This window comes from Sorex araneus, chromosome 3 (genome assembly GCF_027595985.1).
Source record: "Sorex araneus isolate mSorAra2 chromosome 3, mSorAra2.pri, whole genome shotgun sequence".
NCBI classification, from domain to species: domain Eukaryota; kingdom Metazoa; phylum Chordata; class Mammalia; order Eulipotyphla; family Soricidae; genus Sorex; species Sorex araneus.
In genome coordinates, this window is record NC_073304.1 from 223,230,025 (window position 1) to 223,249,005 (window position 18,981).

Below are 18,981 nucleotides of genomic sequence, written 5' to 3' on the forward strand. Positions count from 1 at the left end.
AATGAACACAGTTCCATCTGACACTAACATTTTTTTTTGACATTTTTCGGTCACAGGGGTTACTCCTGACTCTGCTCTCAGGAATTGCTCCTGGTGGTGCTCGGGGGACCATATGGGGTGCTGGGAATCAAAGCCGGGTCAGCCACATGCAATGCAAATGCCTTACCAGCTGTGCTGTCACTCCAGCTCCTGACAGTAATATTTTTGAATTACAGATGGGTAAGACCTGCTTGCCTTCTCAGGCCCTTTGCTCCACCAAATAGCAACAAGAAAGCTAAGAGTAGTCTCTCGGGTGGGCTGCAGTGATAGCACAGCGGTAGGGCGTTTGCCTTTCTCGTGGCAGACCGGTGTTTGATTCCTCTGCCCTCTCGGAGAGGCCACAAGCTACCGAGAGTATCGCTCCCACCTGGCAGAGCCTGGCAAGCTACCCATGGCATATTCGATATGCCAAAAGCAGCAACAAATAAGTCTCACAATGAGAGACGTTACTGGTGCCTGCTCGAAAATTGATGAGAAACGGGACCCACAACTTGAATCAACTGGATTCCCCAGTTTCTGCCCTGCTCTCAGCTCCCACATCATCCCAGCCCCACAAACACAACTTCACAATGGTCCAGTATCATGTGGGGTCGGGATGGGGTGAGGAGGAAGGAAATTGTTTTTTAAGGATTCAGGGGGACTACCAATCACAAAGATTTTTATGACTTGCCTCTTCCAGGGTAGTTTTCCACACAAAGTCAGTGCTCCTCATTTTCCAGTTTCACTAGGTGGTGCTCTCTGTCTGCTACCCAAGTGTCCAGGATGAACAAGAACCAGCTGCTTCCTAGAGGTCCTTGCCCCTAGGTCCTTAAATTAGCTCTCTGGTCTCTAATCCCGGGACTCAATGGTAACAAGATGACATACAATTTTCACACACTTTCCTCTAAGGAAACCGTTTTGCATCATGTTTAGTCAATTATTTATAACAAGCAATACAAAACAAATTCTTTAACATCTTTTTGGACAGAATTGGGTCGTGGTATGAAAACTCAAAATAAAGGTAGTTGGAAAGGTGTAACGGAGGTGGAACTGGTGTTGAAATATTGAACGTAACCAATTACTACGAACAACTCTTAGAACAAAAAAAGAAAGAAAATTAGCCATCTGGCCTCTTCAAGAAAGACTTGTGCTGATTGGACTCCATGGAGTTCTAAGGTGGGGATTTAGCACCTCGCCCTGCACACTGTGGGCTGGGCCTGGCCGCAGTAGCCCCGCCCCCAGCACGCCCCACCCCTCGGGCGCGCCCCCTTTGAAAAAGCGCAGGCGCAGTGCCGCCATGAGCCTGGTCACTCAGGCACAGTGAAGCCGAGGAGGGCTGAGGTGGTACCTTTCACGGTTCCCAGCAAGAGTGACAAAACCCTGTTGGTGTGGGAGCTGAGCCTTGACCCCACGGTCAAAGCCTTGCATGTGAGCCGGGTCCGGAGGGCAGGACGGGGTGTTCCGGGAAAGGCGACCCGCGAGCCCCACTTCCCGCCGTGGCCCCGCGCCCTGCACTGTGCCAAGGGAACCGTGGCTGTCAGCTCGCCGCGACACTTTCTGCTGCTGCACCTCGGCCCGTGGCCGTGCGACTCTGCTGCACCCGGGGCTTGCAGAGTGCAGCGTGCTGGGGATGTGGCCCCCCGCGCGGGGCCGGGGCGTGTGCGGGGAGGGTGGCCTCGCATGCCAGACTGTATGGTGGGTGACCGCGGCGGCCCCTCATCGTTCTCTGTCTGCAGCCTTTTCCCGCTTCGCCTTCTGTGTGCGGTGCGCGTCTTCCCCAACGCTGTGGCCGCCCCGCCGGTTTTTACGCAGCGGTCATTTTATTCTGCGCGCGCTGCTCACTCAGCCCAAGGGGCCTGCGGCCGGCAGCCGCTCTTCCAGTTCTCTCCGCTGAAGGTGGGTCGTCACTTGGCAGGGGCCCCGTGGGAAGCAGTGCTGGGCGGGGGCACCTTACACTGGCAGCTAGCCGCCCCCACCCACCAGCCTCCCGCTGCCTTGCAGAGTGTCCCCCAGAATCCGGGTAGCAGGCAGCCTGTCCCCCAGGGCTGCTGCTGCAGAAAGGCCAGGGCTGGTTGCAGGAAGAGACTCGCTGACAGGGTCAGAGCCAGTTCCCAGCCTCCTCTGGGCTTTGATGGGGTCCACGTGTGCGCTTGGCAGTCCTGTTGGCTGGAGGAACTCGTGGCCAGAGTCATCGCTCTGTCTTAAGCCAACCATTCCCGATGCCCAGCCCCAGTTCCCAGTTCCCACTGTAAACTTCCTTCCCTTGGCGTGCACCCCAGCTCCGTGGTCTCCAGCTCCAGAATTCCGTCTCACTTGGGCCTCATTTTAGTCCCATTCTTTTGTCTGGCCCATTTCCATTCTTCTGTGGTTCGTTTCAGTTTTGGTGGTGCAGGGTTGGGTGTGGAGGGGATGGGGGTAAGAACCTAGTGGTCTGCCGATCCGCTGTTTTCCCGTATATACCCCCCACACTTCCCATGCCTCTGAATATATGAATGAGAATTTTTTTTCAAACCTTTCACTTGATAATTCTAAACCTTCTCTGATTGACTCCCCGAACTGGCTTCTCACTCCTTGTCTTACAGCTCATTCTCACTCCCCGTCCTTTCCTCCATGCCTGCGCCTTCATCAGACATGAGAGCACCCCTCCGTGGTGACCATAGACTCAGCTGTTCAGATTAATCAGAGACTATGGAAATAATGCAGAAAAGTACCATGGCTTGAAAATAATGAGTATTAGTCTTTAGTATGAACATAATGTCTAAACTGTTTAAGGAACAAAGAAATAGGTCAGGAGTTAATGTGCTGACCTTGCTTGCTGCTAACCCAGTTCTATACCCAGCAACACATAGATTCCCCCAACCAACATGTGGAGTATACCCAGAGCACAGAGCTAGGAGTAACTGATTACTGCTGAGTATGGCTCTGAAACAAGAGCAACCACCAAAGTTTGCTTGATTTGCTCTTCACAGCCACTTTATGAAACTTGTATTGAGAAGTCTTGGTCGGCTGAATTAGATCTCTGTGGCAAGTCATTCCTATCCTTGAGTATGTCTCTTATGTCTTTAGGTTCGTCTCAGCAGACATAAACCACTTCAGCATTGGACACTTGCCCTAAAATGTTCCCAATGCCAGGAACTGGCAAAATGCTATCTTGGTTTCAATGGATGGTCTGAAAGGATTGTCAGCTTTGGAAGTGGAGATAGAGTTCAAGTGCAAAGCCTGTGCCCGCCGTGTTCAAGGCCCTGGCTTTTGTCCTGAGTACTTCATGACTCCACAGCACTGTGAGGTGTGACCCCAGCGGGCCCTGAGGACCGACAGACCTGCCAGATGGGAGTTGTCTAAGTGAAAGTGTCTGCGCATCGGTCACACCCCAGAGTCAGTAAAGATCTCAGTGAATTGACGTGTTGTCCATATTCTACAACACTTGTGTGCTCTGCATGTGCATGGTTGGTGTAGTTCATGGAAAGTTTTGCTTACTGTTGAAGTCACAGGTTACTTCAACTATTGGCAAGGATTGCTGGAATTTAGTTATTACTTCTAATTAAACATTTTAAAATCTACATTGATGGGATTATACGGCAGCTGGGGGCAGTTTCTGGGTATGACTGCCTAGCGACTGGAAAATGGAGAATCTGGGTGGAAGAGGCCCAGTCCCGAACATCCACACTATAAAACCAAGCTCCCAGAAGCATGCGGCCATGATGCGGCCACGGGACATCTGATAGGCTAGTTCTCCCTCTTGTAGAACCTGGCAATCTATGAGAGTTTACTGCCTGCATGGGGGAGAGACCTTGTCAAGCTCCCTGTGGTGTATTCATATGCCAAATACAGTAACAATGATGGGTCTCATTCCCCTGACCCTAAAGACCTCAAATGCGGCACCACTGGGAAGGACGAGTAAAGAGAGGCTGCAAAAATCTCAGGGCTAGGATGAATGGACGTTATTGGGCCCGCTCAGGCAAATCGATGATCAATGGAGTGACAGTGACAGTGAAAATCTACATTGAGATATTCAGAAGGACCTTTAATCTAAAATCCTAACAGCTTCAGGATCTTTCTGACCTTGAAGAAAGGGAAAACGAAGATATTGTGGCACCACTTCAGAAGCAAAGTGTGAAGTTCTGTGCTTTAGAGGTGGTATTGTCATCTTTTGAATGCAAGAGCCCTGGAGTTGGCATAGCCGAGACTTTGGATAAACTGGAAGGTCTCTGTGGGGACTGGAATAAGGGTATGCGTAAGAACTCATTCTCTATCTCTCTCTTTCTCTCTCTCTCCTCTCTCTCCTTGTCTCCTCTCTCTCTCTTTCTCTCTCATCATATTTTCAGATATATCAGAAATAGCCCTCCCCTTGCCAAGCTGCTAAAGCCTTGGGCAGATGTTTTTTAGCAATACTTGTTTAAATCTTAGGTAATAGCCAACAGAACTGGAATTTCTGGAGGGGTTGGAGGGGGTGTATGCTGGGGACACCTGATGATGCTCCTGGCTCAGTACTCAGAAATCACTCCTGGCAGTGCTCAGAGGACTCTGTGGGATGCTGGGGATCAAACCTGGATTGGCTACATGCAAGGCAAGTATCCTACCTGCTGTGCTATCACTCTGACAGAACCTTGAACTTCACAATTTTAGAGCTGTCTTTCTACCAAGAAGCTTAGGGGTATGGAGATGGGAACAATGTTTCTCCTATTTGGGGTAAGAATCTTCTTTGTTCCAAAGTAATCTTTCAAATATGAATCATGTGTGATCTTCTGTTATCCCAGAAAAATGTTCATCTAGATAATGAAATAAACTAATACAAATGTTTTTACCCCCAGAATCTATGGCACGTAGGCTTAGGGTATACAGTCAAAGGCAGGGCTGTTAGTGAAAGAACTGGAACAGCCTCTGGTAGGTGAATCTTAGGGAGAGACCAGCTCATCTATGCCACTACCAACCCTTTCTCAAGCTCCTGTTTTTTCTTTTAATTTAATTTTATAGAGTAATTCACAATATTTGATTACATTTAATATTAGAACACCAATCCCACCACCATTACACCTTCCTACCACCGTACTTTGGATGTTTCCATCCCGAACCCGAACCCCTGTCCCAAAGTAGAACTGAAAGAATTTATTTTGTATTGTTTGTTCTGAATCAACTGCCAAAAATGCTCCAAAAAAGCTTCCTTAGAGGAACGTATGTGAATATTTTTGTATTTCCCCCAGGGACTATTAAGCCCTTCAATAAAGCTTACTGACATGTTGTTAACGGTTGAGCCTTCTGTGCTTTTATATATGTTTCCCTCTAAGATTGGTTGCCTTCTACTTTAAACGCCATCAATTGTGGAGTGCTACTCTTGAAATATTGGTGGTGTGAGGTATGTCAAGTTCCTGGTTTATAGTAGAGTAGTCTATAGGTGTCTAGCTTCCATTTGCCCATTTGAAATATATCATCAGTGTGAGCTCTGTGCCATGATCTTGACTAATTTCTCCCTTCTAGTTGACCGATTCAGGAATGTCCAGAATAGATCAGACAGCAAAAATGTATGATAATAGCCCTGACAGAATATACCTAGCACAGTGGCTGGAGAGATAGCACAGCGGATAGGGAGTTTGCCTTGCACACGGCCGACCCGGATTTGATTCCCAGCATCCCATATGGTCCCCCAAGCACCGCCAGGAGTGATTCCTGAGTGCAAAGCCAGGAGTAACCCTGAGCATTGCCGGGTGTGACCCAAAAAGAAAAAAAAAAAAGAATATACCTACCACAGAGCCTTTGACACATAGCTTTGTGTGGTGCCTTCCTTAATCACTAAGATCATGATGTAGTTCTCTGGTTTTTTTTTTTGTTTTATTTATTTTTATTTTTTATTTTTTGGGTCACACCCAGTAATGCTCAGGGGTTCCTCCTGACTCTGAACTCAAGAATTACTCCTGGAGGTACTGGGCAGACCAAATGGGATGCCACGATCGAACCCGGGTTGGCCACGTACAGGCAAATGCCCCACCTGCTGTATTATCGCTCCAGTCCCAGTTCTCTTTTTAGACTTCATAAAAATCAGTTATACATATTGACATGGTAAATCTATTTGTTTTGGTCAGATTTAGGACTATTATCATTCCGTATGAAAAGAAAGATGACTCAGAAGTTTGCTATTTAAAAGGCTATGTCCCATGCATTTCAGAAACTGCTCATTGTGGTTTTAGGTAAGACTTTTCTTGTCTGTCCTCGAAGTACTGGAGTTTTCTTCTTTGAAGAGCAAATAAATTGATTTTGAGAAGTCAATTACAATGAAAATAATGGAAATATAAGTATTTCCTATTCTTTTAGTCACTAGATGCTTTTCAGAAGTAGTCTCAAATTTGTCCTTTGTGGAATCTGTGAAAAATAATTACAGCAATTACCCCCAATGTATAAACGTAGAATAGTTTAGATTGTAGAGAGTATTTGATCCAATTCTTCTTTCTCAACTGCTTGTCAATAAAGCAGAATAGTATAGTGGTTATAAACTTCAGAGTCCTCTATTTAAGTACTAACTGTTCCCTTTTTTCATTTTTTCTTTTCTTGTTTTTTTGGGCCACACCTGCTGATGTTTAGGGTTTACTCCTGGCTCCTCAGTCAGGGACCACTGCTAGCAGGACTCGGGGAACCATATGGGGTGCCAGGGACTGAACCTGTGTTGGCTGCATGCAGGGCAAATGTCCTGCCCACTGTAAAAGCACTCTGGCCCCTCTGTCAAATTTTTTAAAGGCAACTGAAGGTCTTCTATTCAGATATGTGAAGGTATTTCTAAGCTGTAATTTTCTGAAAAATTTGACTTTGTCATTTAGCTTAACTTATGGGCAATATGATAAAAGTCAAATACTTAAAACATACCTAGAATTTAGCAGTGGACAAACTATTCCAATTATTGCTACTATTTCCTACTGAAGAGAAAACATAACTGGAATCAGCTCAGGGTTGGTTTTCAGCACTGACATATTGAGTGGCTGTGATCCTGTGTAACACCAACTATGTATTGTGAACCTTCACGGTGATTCTGCTGGGGCCAGGAAGACAGCTGAGAGGCCTCGTGCACATGCTGTGCATGTAGAAGGCCAAGGTTGGGTTCCTGGCAACACATGAGTGTCCAGGAGCAAACCCAAGTACACAGCTCGGGAGAAGACTCTAAACACTTCTGGGTGTGACCCCCAACAACAACAACAAAAATAGTGGTCATACTATTTAAGATTTTTGAATTTTCTCCTCTTACGGAATTGTAGAGTGCGATGAATATTACTGGCTATGCCCAAAGGAAACTGAATAGTCAGTAGTGAATCCACAAACAGAATTGCTCTCTTTGCTCTATAGCCCTGCGGTCTTCATCATCATCACCATCATCCCGTTGATTGGCTATTTTCTCGAGCGATCTCAGTAACGTCTCCATTCGTCCTAGCCCTGACATTCTATCAGCCTCTCTTTACTCGTCCTTTCCAACGGTGCTGCATTGGAGGCTCTTTTAGGGTCAGGGGAATGAGACCCATCATTGTTACTGGTTTTGGCATCTAATACGCCACAGGGAGCTTGCCAGGCTTTCCCATGTGAGCAGAAAACTCTCGGTAGCTTGCCAGGTTCTCTGAGAGGGAGAACTAGGCTATTAAAAAGATAATTTTACATATCTTTAAGAATACTCTTCAGAAAAGTGTGGTTATGGTCATCTGTTTTAGTTTGTTTTGGTTTTAGGATCATATCTGGCAGTGGTAGCTATGCTACTCCTAGCTTTGTGCTCCAGGAACCATCTGGTGCTGGGATCAAACTGCAACCTGTAGTCTGCAGAGCATGTACCCAGCCTAGTGAGATCTCTTTTGAGCCCAACTTCTTTTAATATCTGCACTGAAGCCTCAGCGCTTGGTGAGGTTTCCCTGACTCCCTAGCACCCTGCTCTACTTGTCTGTCTCCCATACAACTGGAGATTCCTTTGGTACGGGAGACATCTGTGCTTCTGGTACTCCCAATCATATGTTGTTTGGAGGTAGGAGACCACGTACATTGTATAAATGAAAAGGAAATTCCCTTCTTCTCCAGGAACCCCGGAACCTCCAGCATTCTAGATGTTAACAGTTCTGCAAATATCTAAGGGAAGAATTTTCGTGGGGCTGGAGTTTTAGAACATCAGGTAGTAGCTCTTGCCTTGCACGCAGCCAACCAGGGTATGATTCCTGGCATCCTATATGATACCCTGAGCACTGCCAGTAGTGATCCCTGAATGCAGAGCCAGGAGCGCTGCCAGATGTAGCCCTGCAGTCTTAGAGGCAGAAATTTTAAGTTGTCAGAGACCTTATATAGTTACATGAGTAGACTTTGGGTTGACTTCAGCCTTGAAGTCTGGGCAAGTCTTCTAGTAAAAGTGACTTCTTTGGTCATCTAGTAAAATTTCTATCAACTAGAAGAATCTTTAAGAACCAATGGGAGCGGTGGAGCAGGTGGGATCGATCGCACAATGTAGGGCATTTACCTTGCACGCAACCAACCCGGGTTCGATTCCCAGCATCCCATATGGTCCTCTGAGCACTACCAGGAGTAATTCCTGAGTACAGAGCCAGGAGTAACACCTGTGTATTGCTGGTGTGACCCAAAAAGAAAAAAAAAATAATGGGAGCTTAAGCAGATGGTACTGGAGCCAAGGCACCTACCTAGCATATCCCTGGCACGGTATATGGTCCCCTCTAGCACCACCAGGGAGCACAGAGCCAGCAATAGCCCCTGAGTACCAGAGGATATGATCCCCACACCCAAAATATAAAAGAAATAAAAGAAGAAGTGGGTTGGAGAGATAGCTCAGCAGACTGGGCACATTCTTGGCATAAAGGAAGCATAGTTTCAGTTCCAGCTCAGCACGGCGTTGCCAGGAGTGACTCCCAAGTACTAAGTGGGTAAAATTCTGTTTTTTTGGGGGGTCACACCCAGCAATGCACAGGGATTACTCCTGGCTCTGCAGTCAGGAATTACCCCTGGCAGTGCTCAGGGGACCATATGGGATGCTGGGAATCAAACCCGGGTTGTCTGCGTGCAAGGCAAACACCCTACCTGATATGCTATCGGTCCAGTACCCAAACTGGGTAAAATTCTTGAACACCATGAGTCTGACCCCAAAACAGAGAAACAAAAAAAACCAAACTTAATGTCTGCATTGAAAAGGAAAATGTTCTTATTTTATGATTTAAAACTAAAATTATTGGAGGGGCTGGAGTGATAGCACAGCGGGTAGGGTGTTTGCCTTGCACGTGGCCACCCAGGTTCGATTTCCAGCATCCCTTATGGTCCCCCAAGCACCGCCTGGAGTAATTCCTGAGTACATGATACAGGATAACCCCTGTGCATCACAGGGTAACTGAAAAAGCAATAAATAAATAAATAAATAAATAAATAAATAAATAAAATTATTGGATGTATAAAGGAAGTACACACCCAGTATCATTGTGCTCTACCTTCATAGAAAGAACATTTTAGACAATAATTTTGAATTGGTCCTTGTTAACTTTATTTCAGAAAGTGGTAAAATAGCTGTGGAATATAGGCCTTTGAGGAAGTCACTGTTGCCAGAACTGAAGGACTCCGTGATTTAATTCAAAGTATGTGAAGAGAAAAATGTAAGGATGACATACATTGGATGGCTGTAATTCAGAATAAAGAGCAGATTTTGGAAGTTTTTAGCATATGTAGTCAATTCTATCATCCGCAGGAAACTATGAAACTCTAAAACTGTATTTGAGGGAATTTCTGGAGTTTTTCTGAAGTCCTGACCATTGGTTCTAAACCCTTATTTGAAATTTGGAGAGTTCTGAGTGCCCTCTGAGTTCTGTCAGACAAATAACTTTTTGAACTCCCCTTAAAAAGAATCCTAGTGATTTGGGGCCTTAAATGTGATTATGTTAGAGCATTTGAAAAGTTACGTTTTTTTTTTCAAGTACTTAGAGCTCAGCATCTCATGCATATCTTACATGAAATATTTTATGAAAGAACCTTTCTGTTAAACAATTGCACTGTGTTGCAAATTAGGAATTAATTTACTAATTTCCAGAAGAACACATGAATGCACTATTTGAATGTGTGTTCTAGTGATGGGGGTGTGGAGGGGGTGGAACAAAATGTGTTTCATATCATTGGTAACAAATTTGGAGTTGGATAAATGTAATTAACTTGGCTCATAGTCAGAAAATTTGTTTCCAAGGTTAGGGAAAGAAAAGGAGAGAAAAGGTGGTTGTGTTCCTCTTGTTGGAATTTTTTTTTCTTTGTAAAATAATTTTTTGTGTGTGTGGGGAAGGTAGCGTGGCTCACACTTGGCAGTGCTCAGGAATTACCCAGCCTGGCTCTTTGTAATAATCACTTGTTGTATTGCTCAAGGGACCAGGTGATGGTAGGGAGCAATCTCATGCAAAGCATGTGCTCAATCTTTTGAACTATTGACCTAGGTTTGAAAAATAATTTTTAAAATAGTTTAAATCAAACCCATCAAGAAAACCTCAAACGCCCAAAATTGGGTCTTAAGAAGATTAGCTTAGGAGTCTGAGACACAGTTCGTCAGGCTGAAGCATGGACTGTGCGTGAGGGAGACCTGGGTTTGATACCTGCCACTGCATGGCCTCCGGAGCACTGCCAGGAGAAACCTCAAACACCTCCAGGTGTGGCCCCCAAACAAACAAAAAACATCCACCTTACTATGAAACATGAGAAGACATTTAGTTCTAATGCCAAAGAATTCAGAAAACTAACATCCATCCCTAAATGAGGACTCTCTTGGAACCAACTCCATTCAAAGGTCTCTACTCAACTAGACCCTGGGAAGTAGCCCCTTCTCATAGAATGTTTATTCTAGAAGTCTGAGATAATGAGAACTGAAATCCATGAGAAGAAGGACTGTGAAGAAAGTTAAATGGGTGCGAGTCACAGTATTGCAAGAGAGCCTTGTTACATTCTGACGTTAAGGTCTTCAGTGGTCTCTCCAGGAGTGCTAGACAGGCAGGCAGCCCTCTAGAAAGGGGCTTGCTACTTTTTCTCTATGAATTAATGTTGAGCTCCATGCAAGAAAGGGGTATTTGCCCCAGGCCGGTGTAAAGGAGTGTATATGAGTGTTCATTCGTTTATGGTCGGTCTCCCAGAATAAACTGTCTATGGCCCCAGAGCCCTCCTTCAGAAAATTTTGGGTCAGTGATTCCATGCTATCCCCTCTCTCAGGGACTGATAAATAATCAGAGATACTGAGAGTTTAAAGGTAATGAGAACATTTGGGAACCCCCATCCATCCTAAGTAGTGCTCCTTTTGCAGGTTAGCTAGCTTTCTTGGAAGCAGGATGGCCCAGGGGAGGAAGAATGTGTCTCGGATTTCAGTAGTGAGGAGGACGCACCAAGACCACCACAACTGGACTAGTACTGTTGAATTCGCCAGTGTTCCCAATGGGGGACACACTGTTCCTTCCCCTCCCCACCCCCACCACAGGGTTTGGCTCAGAGTAGTTGGCAGTCCCAGTCCTGTTTGGCTGGCAGGGGTGGGGAGGGGAGGCTGGAGTTGGGCAGAGGAGGTGGGAAGAGGACCTGATTGGACGTCTTTGGTGCCTTTCAGGGAGAAAGGAAAGCCTGGGTCCTGCTGGTTACCCAATAAGGGCTGCATCAAGGCAGCATAAAGGGGCTGCGGGGGAGGGGCGCGGGGTTGCTAAGGGTGTGTCGTTGCTAAGGTTGCACAGTGCATAAGGGCGCTCGCCCGCCTATCCTGGCTGCCACAATGGCTGGCCGCAGGGTAGGATGCCTGCCCTCTAGTCGCTTGGACTTGTCCTGGCCACGAATTTATATAATATCTGTGTTAATAGGGCGACCAGCGTGGCTGCTGGGAGCTCCGATCCTAACGCAGATTCTGCACCCCGTCCTGCTGATCCCCGACTCGTCCGTCCCCAAGCCCTGGATTTCTCCTTCCCGTGCTCCTGCACTTGAATCCCCTCATGCCCTTCAACCCCGGGCCAAGTCCGGGTTTTTTGATCGTTTCACCTCGACTGTTGGCCGGATGTTGTTCCCGCCGCAGAAGTTTAAAGGTTTCATTCCCATCCGGGATGAATACTCAGGTAAAGGGTTGCCCTCTGCGTCCCATCGATTTGCCCTTCCACACCAGGGATTGAATGACCAGCCGGCAACACATCAGAGGCTCCCAGTTGATCCAATGATAAGATGGACTCAGGATCAGAGTCCACCTCTAGCTTTGTCTCCTAGAGGGACAAGTACAAGTCCAACTTCAGGTCTAGATCAACCTGAAGATCAGACATCTGAAATGCCTGCTCCACCTCTAGGTGGACAGGTTCCAAAACTACTAAACTTTATTATTTCTCCTGCAAACAGGAGGGAGGGTCTAGTTAATGTTGGGTCCGGAGCCGCAAGAAGCAGAGACGGGCCAGTCTTGCAAGACAAAAGTTTATTCAGACCAACATGCGGGGGCTGCACCTCTAGTAGATGCAGCGGTTTGTGCTAGTTAGGGCAGCCTTTTTATAGGGCTTGTGTCCTCCAGGCCAGTCACGTTAGTCACGTAGCCTCGCCCGGAGCCACTATCTTGGGATTCGTGTGTCTGGAGACATTCTTTCATTCTTCTTGCCCTTCGTCAGGAGTTACTTTCTGTAGAGCCCTGGGACCGGAGTCACTATCTGGGCTCTGTGTCAGGGGCCGGAGTCACTATCTACTGGGCCGGATTCACTATCTGCTGGGCCGTGGGACCGGAGTCACTATCTGGGCTCCTTGTTCTCAGCAACTCCTTCTGTGAGCGGGTCCCTATCTTTTAGGTACATACGTGAATTCCAGCCCAACCGACAGGCAGATGTCAGGATGTATGTGACAGGACCCAGGCATAGTACATTATTATATACAGTTCAGGGTCATAAGCATGGTTACAGAAGCAGAACAAAGCGAGGTTACAAAGGTCAAGAGTGGGCTTTAACCCAATATAATTTCTTTTAACTTAACAGTTGGAACTCCCAGAAAGTCTAAGAAACCTCATCATCAACCACAACAGATGCAGGATGAGGACTTAGATTCCAGTATGGATATCTTTTATCCCGAGGGGAGAGAACCCTTGGATGTACTGGGAGATTCAGAGAAACACCCACAGATCCCTCACAAGACTGAATCCTTTTCACCCCAGTCCCAGCATCCAGAACCCTCTGAAGAGCTAGAACAGCTTCCCTTTAAGGCCCTGGAAGCTGAAGTTTCAGCAAGCACACAACAGACCCCAGCTGCACTTCCAGGATCTCCTGAGGAATCGAAACCTTTAGTTCAGGACTTAGATTTGCTGTCCAGTACCCCTGAAGAGGGTGATACTGCTTCAGTCCTGCCAGAAATCCTAGTTCAGCCTACATTGGGTCCTGAGGAAATGGGGTCTTCAGTACCTCAGGAGGTGGAAGCTCAGTCTTCAGAGTCAGGTCTGAAAGCTCAGTTTTTACTGCATCATCAGCCAAATGAACTGTCTCCAGTCCAGAAAGAAGCCCATCTTTCAAATATATCTACTGTCATCATCAAACCTGCCTATCTGCAGATTACCGGAACTCCAAGAGTCAACAAGCAGGATGAAATTTCAACCCAGCCAGAAACCCTAAGTCTAAGTCACACAGGAGAGACCCGTGAAGAGAATGAACACTCTCTAGCTCAAGAGGTGGCCCAGTCTCAGCCTCTAGAGAGCCCTAAGGGTGACTCTGCCACACAGCAGGAGGCAGTGGCTCAAGCTCCAGAGATCCTTGAGGTGACTGAATCTTCTATCCAGCAGGAATCCCTAGCTCAGCCTCCTGAATCTTCTATGGAGTTGGAAGCTCAACCATTTCTTCATCCTGCGGAAAATCTTCCAATTCCAAATCAGAATGGAACTTCACACTTAAACTTGCCCCATGTCACTGCTCAGCATTTGAGTGTGACATTTTCCATTTTTTCAGAGGTTGGTGATGAGGTTGAATCTTCTCCAGTGCCACAGGAGGCCCTGGATCAGCCGTCTGAGCCATCTGAGGAATCTGTCACTAATCCACCTCTGCATCCCGAAGAGTTTATTACATCTTCACGTCACAATGAATCCCCAAGCTTAAATTTGACATATGTCAGTGCTAAAGCTATTGGTGTGACATTTTCCATATCTACAGAGATCAGTAATGAGGATGAACCTTCAGTCCAGCAGGAGATGCAGGCTCAGTCTCCTGAGCCATCTGAGGAATCAGTCACTCACCCTTTCCCGCATTCTGAAGAAAATATTCCATCTCCAAGTCACAGTAAAGCTCCACACATCAACTTGCCCAGTGTCACTTCTAATCCTAAGGGTGTGACTATTTCTGAAACTACAGAGGTCATAAATGAGGTCAAACCTTCAGTTCAGCAGGAGGTCCAGGCTCAACCTCCATCCCAAGAGGTCCAGGCTTCATTTCCAGGCCTCTCTGAGAACATGGAATTATCTGGCTGGCAGATTGTATCATCAACCATTTCTGAAACACAGAAGTTCCAGAGTGAGATGGTAGCTCTACATTTGGGTCAGACTCTAACTCAGCTTTCGCCAGACAAGGAACCTGCTGAGAAAATGGAAATTTCTTCACCTGTGCAGGAGACCCTCACTCAGCTTTCAGAGTTACCAACAGATATCGTTTTGGCTCAGGCTTCAGAGCATTTGGAAGGACCACTTTCAGCATCAACTCGGCATCCATCATCAGTCCGGGTCACGACTCTCACGGCAGAACCAAGTAGGGAGAGTAAAGCTTCTACGACCCTGAAGAAGACTACCGCTCCCACAGAGCACACTGTGACAAAACCAACAGGGAATGTGCGGACTCATTCAATCGCCACTAAGATTTCAGCTCTACCCAGTCTGGGGGTTTTGAAGACAGTACCTTCTCCAACCACACAAAAGACTACAGGTCAGACTTCTCATCAAAATCAACCTTCTACACACCAATATATAACTGTAACTCCGGAACGCACTGTGAAGACTAAACCCTCGACAACCCTGACAAGTACCAGTGCTACAGAACACTCAGATGTGACACCTATCACACCATCTCTGAGTCCTCATTCAAACCTGAGTGAAGTCACGTATCCACCTATAAACAAGGACGTTCCTGTCACTGAAGGCAGGTCAGTTACAGCTCCAACCATGCAAGAGACTGGAGTTCCGTCTTCAAAGGCCCCAAAGAAAGCCGAGGTAACAGTTTCAACAAGTACCACTCTGACAACCCCCACAGAGGGATTGCTGTCAGAACAGGGTCAGCATCAACACACAGATCTGAGTGAACAGACATCTATAACTTTGGACGAAACGCCACAACCAGAAACATCAAGGACAGCTTCCCTGACTCACTCTTCAGCCCTATCTTCTGGACGATCTACTTCCGAAAAGGCACATGTAGATTTCCCTGAGCAACTACAACAGAATGAACACATGACCTTCAACATATGTGAGCTTTGTACCTGCACAGAGGATACCCTCTCCTGCACCGGTCTCAGTCCAGAGAAGAGACTCCGTAGAGTGCCTGTGCCAGGGCCCAACATCAATAGGACCTTCACTATACTGTAAGAATCACCTTTCCTCTCATCTCTGCATTCTGCCTATTGACGTAGCAAGCCTTTGCTTCAATGTCTTCCTGTATCTGCCTCATCCCCCATGGCCACGTTAAATGATTCTCTCTCTTTTTTCATCTTTTGTCAGTCAAAAGATATCCTCATTCTTCTTATCTGTTGTTTCTTCTTCCCCAGTCTTTTGCTTATAATTGTTCATACTCTCTTTCCTTCACTATTTTTATCTCACCCTCAACCTATCCTTCATCCCATCAGCTGTTCATTTAATTCCTTAACCTTTGTTTTCTCTTTACTCCAGCCTCTTTTTTTTTTAACAATAGTATGTTCTCCTTATCTTTTATTGCTGGTGTCACAACGTGTGCTATGGACATGATTTCTGGAGCCAGACTACCCGAGTTTGTCATTTGTTAGCTTTGTTTATTTAGCTCTGTGACTCAGTTCCTTTTTCTTTACGTGGAGATTATGGTAAGTTTTCACCTCCTAGTATTTTGATACTTGTTCATTTTGATACTTATGAAATTAGTACCTTTAAACAACTTTCACATTAATCCCTATGGAGATGAGGCCAAGGTGGTGGAGAAGGGTTGATTGTGAGATCTAGCCAGCTCCAATGGCAATCAAAGTAATACTTAAGAAATCGATGTAAATACTTTGGGCCAGAGTGATTGTACAGTAGGTAGAGCATTTGCTTGCACTTGTTCCAACTGATCTGATTCCCCAGCGTCCCATAGGGTCCCCTGAGCACCACCAGAGGTGATTCCTGAGTGCAGAGCCTGGAGTAACACCTGAGTATTGCCGGGTGTGGCTCCCCACAAAACTATAGACTTAAATTGGGAACTAGCATATACATGAATGCTGTCTGTTATTGTTACTTAATCTCTCATTTCAGAGTTAAATTTTTTACATCGACTTTTCATAGAAAGCATCCATTTCCCCCAACCTAGCCACAAGAATATGTCATCAGCTCTTAAACATGATGCTGTTGGGGAGAAAGGGAATACACACAAAAGGAAAGGCAGCACCAACAGAGGCACAAAAATGTACAGTGTCTCCTCAGTTGGGGAAAGCTGCAGAGAGCTGACATGGAGCAACTTTAGCTGGGAATTAGAGGTTGATGGTAATTTGTTAAATCAAGTGTGTGGGGGTGGGGGAAGGGAGAGTAAAGTCTAAGAAAAAGCATAGCTCTAGAAAGTTCTGGGATTTAAAAAACAGGCAGACTAAAAAATATCTGTTAGAGGCTGGAGAGGTGGTACACAGGCTAAGGCATTTGTCTTGTATGTGGCAATGGCAGCTACCATGGTTTGAATCCCAGCACCACGTATGGCTCCTGATCATCATCAGATTGTGGTTCCTGACCACTGCTGGATGTGCCATGCCCTGCAAAAAAAATTGAACTGAGTTAGGAAGTAATGAAAATATGCTTGTGAAAAATCTGAAGTATCAGGTATGGGGTTTGAAATTTGCATTGTGAGGTATAGAGTGCTATTGAAAGTTTTCAAGCAAGAGAGATAAATAAGAATCGTTTTAGATTCTATATGTAGAGAAATCTAAGAGGAAAGTCGGTTGAAAAAAGACCAAATGTGCTCTTAATAAACTCTAGGAGTAAAGTGAGAAGGGGCTGAATAAGCGATTGTAGCAAGAGTAGAAAAACATCCTGGATGGGGGAGAGAGCTCAAAAGGCTGAGCACAGGCTGTGCATGTGGGAACCCAGGGTTTGATCCCTGGCACCTCATGGTTCTCTGAGCACCACCAGAGTGACCCCTCCAAAGCACTGAGCCAAGGGTGGTCCCTGAGCACCAGAGGCTGAGCCTCCCCAAAGCCCAAAAAGATACAAAGAAAATCCTGAGGACATTACAAAGAAAGAACCAATCAAAGTTAGTAACTGCCCAGTTGAGGGAGAAGGAAGGAGAAAAATCCAATATGATTGAAGTTTGTGTTCTTATTGAGAGAATGATAATGGTGTTAAGGTGGAAATATAGTAGGTAGGAGGGACAGCCAGTCTGATGAGACACACTGAGTTCCAGGCATTTTTTTTTTAATATTTATTTAATTTTATTGAATCACCATGACAAAAGTTACCAAGCTTTCAGGTTTAAATCCCAGTCATATAATGACCAAACCCCCATCCCTTCACCAGTGCACCTGTTCCCCCACCAAGAACCCCAATCTACCCCCCTCGCTCCTCCCCCGCACTAAAGTGGCCAGTGATCTTCACTTTATTCTCTCTATAATTTGGATACATTCAATATTTCAACAGAGAACTGACTGTTATTATTTGGAATTTTCCCCCAACAATCAAACCTGCAAAAAAGGAACCATTTGATAGTTTGTATTCCATTGCTGAAAATGAATATTATAGGATCTCGCGCAGCCGCTTTCGCGTCTAGGCATCTTTTTTAGGTTAAAAAATGATTGATGTGCTTGGCCTATGAAAAACGGTGCATGTTAGGTATGACTTATGTGTTTGGAGATAAGTAATATACCTGTGAAACAGTTACTAATCTGTGCCTTAAACAGATCCCTCAACTTGTGGCCTAGGCATCATAAAGCAGCCAGAAGATTTGATGGAAATGTCCACTAGGTTGATGGCACAGGTTTCTGTTTCAACATTTTCACCTGAAAATGTGTGCATAAACTTATTAGGTTTATATTTGGATTATATACATGTTTGCAGTTGATATACACATGTTGCTGGGGGAAGTTGACAAAACTAGATTCAAAGTGATCCACAGAGTTAGTGGTTAAAACTGAACTCAGGGAGCCAGAGTCACAGCACAGTCATACCAAGGGCTCTTGCCTTGCATGTGGCCAACCCAGGTTCATCCCAGGCACCCCATATGGTCCCCCTCCATCACCACCAGGAGTTTAATTAAAAATTATTGACACAGAAAAAAAATGATAGACCCTGAGTCCAGAGCCAGGGGTAAATCCTGAGCACCATCCCCTCCCCCACCCCCACCCCACACTCCCACCAACTGCATTCATCTATACATGTGTAAATTCATGAACATATTCTCTTTGTTGCAATAGGTCAGTAAAGTTAACAGGATAATGTGTGAAAATCCCACTTTCCCACTCTACCACCTGTGTGACTACCGCACAGTAACTCCTGTTACCATCTTGGGTTTTCTTCTACTCTCTTTCCTGTGCATTTTCCCCGCACTGAAGGTCATTCTTTGTGATTTGTTCTTTTCCTGGTGAAGTATGTTGAATATATCTCTCCTCACTAGTCCCCCTCATTTTCTCATTTCCCTAGTCTCTATCTAGAAATTTCTACTATCTCGAAATTTCAACAGAGAACATTGACCAAAATCTTTGGTGGTCTCTGGCAATATTTTTAAATATGTATTTGCTGGTAATTTTATTCATTTCTCTGTATAATTATGAAATTAAACTTTCTCTATTGATTTACAGGAGGAGTTACAATAG

General features: G+C 45.6%; 1 protein-coding gene and 1 long non-coding RNA gene across 8 annotated transcripts in view; both read left to right on the plus strand.

The window, feature by feature from the left end:
* The window catches only part of LOC129403560 (leucine-rich repeat-containing protein 37A3-like), a 120,694-nt gene that overhangs the window by 59,418 nt on the left and 42,295 nt on the right, over positions 1 to 18,981 (plus strand). For 5 of the 7 annotated variants that reach the window (XM_055132389.1, XM_055132385.1, XM_055132387.1 and 2 more), the window contains 2 exons: positions 11,838 to 12,086; positions 12,975 to 15,546. In XM_055132389.1, coding sequence (XP_054988364.1) covers positions 11,838 to 12,086; positions 12,975 to 15,546 — 2,821 coding nt within the window. The remainder of the gene's footprint in view (positions 1 to 11,837; positions 12,087 to 12,974; positions 15,547 to 18,981) is intronic. The other 2 variants (XM_055132388.1, XM_055132391.1) reach the window with 1 other exon arrangement.
* On the plus strand, positions 1,333 to 3,218 carry LOC129403561 (uncharacterized). The gene is made up of 3 exons (XR_008629291.1): positions 1,333 to 1,446; positions 1,755 to 1,914; positions 2,601 to 3,218. It is a non-coding gene; the product is annotated as an uncharacterized LOC129403561 (long non-coding RNA).